The 7,406-nt window shown below is 35.0% G+C and overlaps 1 protein-coding gene across 2 annotated transcripts; it reads left to right on the plus strand.

The window, feature by feature from the left end:
- Positions 1–1,372: 1,372 nt before the first annotated feature.
- Positions 1,373–3,404, plus strand: LOC149006001 (transcription factor JUNGBRUNNEN 1-like). Of its 2 annotated transcripts, none has more exons than XM_089169065.1 (3): positions 1,373–1,603; positions 2,500–2,801; positions 2,890–3,404. In XM_089169065.1, the coding sequence occupies exons 1-3, from the start codon at positions 1,408–1,410 to the stop codon at positions 3,280–3,282; spliced, it is 891 nt and encodes a 296-aa protein (XP_089025191.1). In that variant the 5' UTR covers positions 1,373–1,407; the 3' UTR covers positions 3,283–3,404. The 2 variants fall into 2 exon arrangements, with proteins under 2 accessions (XP_089025191.1, XP_089025192.1); XM_089169066.1 differs by having other exon boundaries at positions 2,503–2,801.
- Positions 3,405–7,406: the final 4,002 nt, after the last annotated feature.

Consider the following 7,406-nt stretch of genomic DNA (forward strand, 5'->3'; position numbering starts at 1 on the left):
GCTTGGGATTTCTGGGCAGAATGAGACTTTCCTCCAACCACTCCTTTTTTATGATCTCTTAAGTACCAATCTGTAAAATAAAAAATTATTGGTAAGACAATAGGAGATCTTTTTATGAACCTAATTGTCAGCCTCACTTCTATATCATCAGAATGGAAGTCTCCATCAATGAAGTTTACTAACATGTTTTCTTGTATTTGATCACTGCCACAATCAAAAAATAATCTTCACCATCAATTCTATTGGGTTTTGGTTCAGGTATGTCTTGTATTTTTAGAGTATGTGTAATATTTAGAGTTTGACTTTAATTATAATTAGAACGAGTTTTGGGTTAATCATTAGTATAGCGGTGGAATTGTAATCGTATAAGAATTAGGAATTTGGATTTCCTTATAGATATTCTCTCTATGAGATTATAACTTAGAAAACTAAGCAAGCAATTAAAGGGGCAGTTTAGATCTTCTATCAGTCTTATGCTTTCCTCATGCTTCTTCATTATACAATAACAGTAAATCTACTTATGAGTATTGATAAAATGAATCGAGGTAGATTCTAGTAGGTTTTATGTGGATCACACTCTTATGGTGTTTTGAAAAAATCCGAGAAGAGCACATACTTCTTTCTTGAAGGGAAGGTGATTCGGACATCAAAGTATAACACTTTGTAAGGTATAACAATCGCTGACGTTTTCAAGAAATAATAGAATCGTTTTTTTCCTCTCTGGTGAATGTAAGCAATTTTGTCAGATGTGTCTTACTTGTGTTTTTCTTTGTAGTTGTGGATTCCATTGCCAACAATTCCATGGACACCTCTTATATAAAATTAATGAGGATAATAAGATCTTCTAGATATCCACCCAATCCTTCTTGGATTCTCACTCATAAAAGATTGCAAAATAAAAAATAAAGGTCAAGATGAAGCCCCACAAAATGTGCTAATTCAGTGTTTTGACGCTTTCGATGATGTTATATCTTTATTTATTTCAAGGACAAATCGATGGTTTCTACTCTCTATTTTGAAAATATCAACTTCTGTAAGTCCTCAGATCCGCCATTAATAGTCAAATAACTTGAGCTTTCTCTTAAGACTTTCCTTGCGATCCTTCATCATATGAAAAATACATTTCCCTCACAAGAAAGACTACGTCATAAATGGTTTTTTACATGGCAATAGTTTCTTACCTTAGCCCAGTTTACTTGTGAATCGCAAGTCTTCTTTAGACAAACCCCAAGAAGGATCCATCCATTGAAGACCTATATGCCCCTAAAGCTTACGAAATCAAACCTCAAGACTTGGACCAAGCACCTCCCCCCTCTTCATATTTATAAGCCACAAGCCTATAAGGTTGAGAAACCAACACAAATAACAGAAACAGCTGAAGATAGAGAGCTAGAGAGGAGGAGGGATATGGAGGTAGAGAAGCTAAGTGATTTAGATACCAATAAGGATGATGATGATGTTCTGCTTCCAGGGTTTCGGTTTCATCCCACTGATGAAGAACTTGTTGGGTTTTATCTTCGAAGGAAGGTGGAGAAGAAACCCATCAGTATTGAACTCATCAAACAGATTGACATCTATAAATATGATCCATGGGATCTCCCAAGTAAGTAATATCTCCACTTTCTTCATTCCTATCCGTGCTAATTTTCGGAGGTTAGAGTCATTCTGGAGCTGTTTTCGTGCTATGTTTTGTACTCCATACTGGGTCTTTAATCTTTATAACAATCAGTACTGAAACGGAAAGTTTCTACCTGCAACTCTGGTCATGAATTGAAGGAAAGTTTTTCATGAATAGGTTTTTTTTCATGACTTCTGCTTACCCCGATAGGTGTTGCAGTGTAAGACAACACACTTGCTGAACTGTATACGGCCACAGGAGTGGATGGGATTGAGTTGGCTACATCTGGCTTGAGCCCTGTATATGCTTTTTGACATCTTCTCTAGTAAAATAATAAGAAGAAAACCCATGAGAAAAGGGTTGAGGCTGGCTGACCTTTCCTTCTCTTCTAGCGTTTTCCAATGGATAGCCTACCAACTGAACTATAAGGTATAGAATTTTCCATTAATAAGACAAAAAGAAAAAAGAAAAAACCATATGTGGACAAGTCTCCTTCCATTTTAGGGTTTGAGACGGGCAAAAAATACATGCAATCTTACCCTTTCTTGATAAGAGAAACTGTCTCTCCATACAGGTGTCGAGTGTTTGTATATCGCGGCCTAACGGAACCGCAAAGGGATGCTGCACGTCTACCACAGATTATATTTTGTCTGTGTATTTCTTTGAGTAGTTGATTGTTTTCTGTTGATGTGATTGAGAAGATTGTTCCTCATGTTTGTCTAGTCTTTTGTATACTTTTTTTGGGTGGGCTTCTCTAATAATAATGAACGAAGAGAGAAAATATAGAAGTAACTAAAACTTAAAATTGTTTAGTTTCCTGCTTACTATCAATTATGAAGTTTACCAACTAATGTGATCTGATTTATTTGATGGATATGAAGAAGTTAGCACAGTGGGAGACAAGGAGTGGTACTTCTTTTGCATAAGAGGAAGAAAATACAGGAACAGTATAAGACCTAATCGGGTGACTGGGTCTGGCTTTTGGAAAGCAACTGGAATCGATAGACCAATATATTCTTCTGGAGAAAACAATGACTGCATTGGCCTGAAGAAATCTCTAGTATACTACCGAGGAAGTGCAGGAAAAGGCACCAAAACTGATTGGATGATGCATGAATTTCGCCTTCCAGCGAATGGAAATCCTGATAAAAAGCCAAACCCCAAGAACATTGCTCATGAAGCTGTAAGACTTTCTTTTCTTTTATTTGATCTCTTCTTTCTTTCAACAAAGGATTAAACATTAGTTGATGAATTTTTCTGTTGTGTTACAGGAAATCTGGACACTGTGTCGAATTTTCAAGAGAAACGTTACTTTTAAGAAGTACACAGCAGATTGGAGAGGAAACTCCGTCATCAAACAAAGCTCAACTGATTCAAGTTCTCAAACATGTAGTTCTGAGTCTGACAATAGAGAAAAATGCAACTATGAAGCTGCTGTGACACAACAGATTGAGAAGAAGCCAACAACTAATCACTTTGATGAAAGGAACCAATTGTTCTCAACCCAGTTGAATTCTATATCTCAAGCTCCATTTCCAACATTGCACTCAAACTTTTTCAATGGCAACAACAATGATTTCTTGAGAGAAGGAAATTGGGATGAACTTGCTTCTATAGTTGAATTTGCCATTGACCCAACCTTTGTGTATGGAAGTAGTAGATAGGGATAGTTTATATATAGTTCAGTTGTTGGCCATAGAGCTTCTGTAAGTATTAAACTCTGATGCATATAATAATACAAGTGATCTCCAAGGAGGTTTGCTAGAAATTTCACTGGAATATTACATAATCTTGGAGTAGGAGTTGAATATTACTTATTGTTTTCATTTTAGAACTCATTTTATCAACAAGAAGACTTGTTCTATTCAACTTCTTGATAATATATATTCTCTATTATTGATGCTATAGTTTAAGCTGATAAGCCCTTCTAGAGATTATTGGCTGCTTGGAACTTGGAAGTTGGAAGATAGAGAAAATATATAAAATTGAGATGATATGTATACTTGGTCAAAATCTTAAAGAACACAGGTGGATGGATCAAGGGATTGAAATCTGTGAGAGTCTGCATGTATAAGAAGAGATGGCTACGTGGCCCCATTAATTTGAAGGGTTCCTTAGAGAAGGTGTCAGAAGTCAATTAATTTGAATTTATTCTAAAGACCCCATTTCATGTAGTTTTCCTTTTTGTATTTTCTCCTTGTGGGGTCATCTCTTGTTACCTACTTGTCTCCAAGGTAAAAGATCCATTGATAAGAAGCAATTGACGTTTGTCATCTTCTTGCACAAGAAGCACAAAAGTCTACCCTCGTGTTTAGCACCTGCAAGTATGTGTCTATTTGGTTTCAGGGAATTTTTGAAGGAACGGAATTATTTATTATTTGGGGTGGATTTTTAGCCCTTTATTTATTATTATTTTTTTCTTGGGGGTGGTGGGGTTGGATTGGTGTTTAAAAAAAATCCAACAGAAAAATAAAAACAGAAGAAGAGATTTTATAATGATTTTTGCAGCATCATAATATTACATTTGATCTCTTATATTAATTTATTTTTTATCCTTTTGGGTTTAGAACATATAAAAGTGAAAGCATTGATGTATTAAGACCCAAGTCCATTGGAATGTTGGTCCGCCTTTAGCTTTAAACACCATAATCCTCTCTCTTTCTTTCCTTTTTTTTTTCTTCTATCTTCCCCCTGTTTTAGAAATTCTATAGTTTTATAGTTTTTTGTTGAGTTAGATCCAGTGCTTTTGTCTTTCCATAAGAGAATCTTCCCCTCATTTGAAGATTTATTGAAATAAAAAAGTTAATTTCTTTATTTTTTGGGGTACAAGAACGCTCTTTATATATAGGGAAATTGAGAATGGGGACGACCTATAAATGGATAGTCAAAAGCCACCTCCAAATTTGCATTCGTATTCGTTTAAGGTGTCCGTATCCAGAATTTTTCTTAATGGAAAATATATGTATCCATCCGCTAGCAACTGGATTCGGATTCGAATAATTGCTTATTGGATTGGATAATATCCGGATAAAAATTTATCCCAATAAAGTAAAGTATTCAACATTTTTTTTCTTTAAAAATGGATGATAATCGGATTCGAAAACCGGTAATCAGATAATGGGAAATTATCCAGTTAGAGTAAAGTATTAAGTACTTTTCTCTAGAAAAGGGGTTAATAATCGGACTTGGAAACCAGTGATCGATATTCGGAAATTGAAAATTAAAAAAGAAAAATGAGAATCACCAATCAATAATCAATAATCGGATAGTTTATCGGATTGAATTATTATTGGATATCCGATAAAGTACTGGATTCGAATTCAGATGCCTTCTCTAAATTTCTGGCGGATTCGGATAGATGTTTGGCTAATCCGATTCGGATATTTAGATAAATGCATCTCTCACTCTTAACCTAGCTCTCTCTACATTACATATGATTGTCCTCGGGGTGTTCACTTACAGTTTCCTCAATCATGGATAGTCAATACTCTCTCAAAAACTTGGCAGGTTATGAGATGGTATCATATGAAAAAGACCCATTTAAAATAAGGATTGGGAATGTCAAATGCACCCGACGGTTTAACTTCCTTGCTATCCCACACTATGTAAACAACATCCGGGATAGGGGGCTTGTGATACGGAAGTTTCCTACCCGATTGGGTCAGACCCGATCGAGGTTCCACATGCCATGTAGTCAGGACGGATACCGACCAACTTGATCAAGACGTAACGTTACGATAGACTTGTATGGCAATCGCTCTCAATTGGGAAGGTCAATTTAGTAACCGATCGAGCGGGACCAACGACAAGGAGGCATAATCCCAGGAGAAACAACAGTCATCGCCGGGTAAACTTACCAAATACAGAAAAGGTAACACTTACAATATAAAAATAAAGACATACCCCTGCGGTAAGCATCCAATACATTATGAGCATAGTCTTGTGTAATTCTTGTACGAGATCTTAATCTGTTCACTGTCTGACTAAGCCATCGGAGGCGGTTGCCCGATATTCTAGCCGGCCCGCGTCTAACCCTTCTTGCAGGACTCATTGTTTTCGAACGAGAGGAGGTTTAGTTGGGAGCAGTAGCAATATTACTGTGATGCATCAACTGCCAAATCTGATTAGTTTACAGGTCTAGATGTGGATATTACATATGCCGCTAGCAAGGATTGAACCCACGACCACTCCGCTGAGAAGTCAAGTTCTTAGCCATTCTTTTCTATTTATTTATTTTTTTAGAAAGTTCTTAAGTATTCTACTAACCCTCCATTGACCAAAAAGAAAAAGAAAGAAAAAAAAGAAAGAAAAAAAGCAAACTAATTCCTAAACATGAAGAGTAGGATTTGGGATTAACGACAAACTGATAATTTGTTTAGAACATCACATCATCCTTAGCAGGTGATAGCAAACTTAATCATGTTTATGATTTAACAAATTTTTTTGGCTAAATCGAGCTAAGTTTGTTATGTCTCTTAGATACCGATGCCTTTTTGTTTATTAATTATTTTTTACGAGCTAGTTTTGGATATCAAACTATAGTATTTAAGAATGAACTAGGATCACGAAGAGAATGGAATATGGTTTTTCTTTGGGTGGTTTCTAGGGTGTTATGGAATACAATTCTTTATTTTACTAAATGATCGATATTCTCCATGTAACGTAGATGGTAATACTGAGCTTTCAAAATCTGATGTCTATGATGAGGTAAAACTGACAATTATTAAAACTGCTATCATCGCTTTCGAGTTTTTACTACTATTGTGTTCTTATATGTAAAGAAGACTTCTCCATATTGTATGGAATTGGTATATATAAAAAAAAGAGTTATTTAAGACATGATATACACAAGTTTGTCCTCATCTAATGTCGATTACAAAAAAATATGCTTGAGATAGAACATATTACAAGTAGGTGGCATATGTAATGCACCAATGAGGAGTGATAAAAATATAATTATACAAAGAATGGCAAAGATGCCAATATTTCATGTGAGAGGGAAAAAAGACAAACAGGAAAATGCTAGTTTATTCTTCATATCTTCCCTATTTTCTAATGGGCTACTGGTCCAGAAATAGAAAGAGACATAAAGAGTCATGACAAGAGCAAATTGCTTGACACCCAAAACAAAAGGCCTTTAAACACTAATATTTCACTGTCTTTGAAAAACAAAGATATCCAAAGTTGGTCTTTCATTGGACACGTTGGTCATATTTGTTATTGAATGCCGAAAGTATCGTTATTTTTGAAATTTTAAAACTACCCTTTAGATTATATGAGATTACGTAAATTAAATAATGAAAAACATAGGAAAATAATGAGGTTGGGATGAGACAGAAAATTGTGAAGAGTTATTGGAGAATAAATCTACAGGAGAAGGTAGATGAGGTCTTTTTTCACCAATTATACATAAGAGCATAATGATCTTTACAACTGTACCACAGACTATTGTAACGATACTAAACCTATGTTCTTTTCAAAGATAATAATCAAAACGAAATGTCAATATTTAAGGTCTATTTTGGGTTTTGAAACAATTTCATCTATTAAAGTGTATATATGACCAAATGTTTTGGCCAAATTAACAAATCAAACCCTGTTTCAATCCATGCTATTTAATAAAACACTCAAACAAAGTTTAAAGTATTCCACGATAATATACGTATCTAAATTTGACACAACCGATACGATACATCTCGATACGTCTCTCTATTAAATTGCACTAAAATACATTTGTCACAACGATACAATACTCGATACAGGACTATACGTCTCTTAAAATCACATG

This window comes from Hakea prostrata, chromosome 9 (assembly GCF_041222555.1).
Source record: "Hakea prostrata isolate BN-2017 chromosome 9, UWA_Hpros_2, whole genome shotgun sequence".
NCBI lineage: Eukaryota > Viridiplantae > Streptophyta > Magnoliopsida > Proteales > Proteaceae > Hakea > Hakea prostrata.

Coding starts and splice junctions, on each gene's coding strand:
- LOC149006001 (XM_089169065.1), top strand. CDS start 1,408: ATGGAGGTAGAGAAGCTAAGTGATTTAGATACCAATAAGGATGATGAT. Junction 1,604..2,499: donor TGATCCATGGGATCTCCCAA/GTAAGTAATATC, acceptor ATGGATATGAAG/AAGTTAGCACAGTGGGAGAC. Junction 2,802..2,889: donor AGAACATTGCTCATGAAGCT/GTAAGACTTTCT, acceptor GTTGTGTTACAG/GAAATCTGGACACTGTGTCG.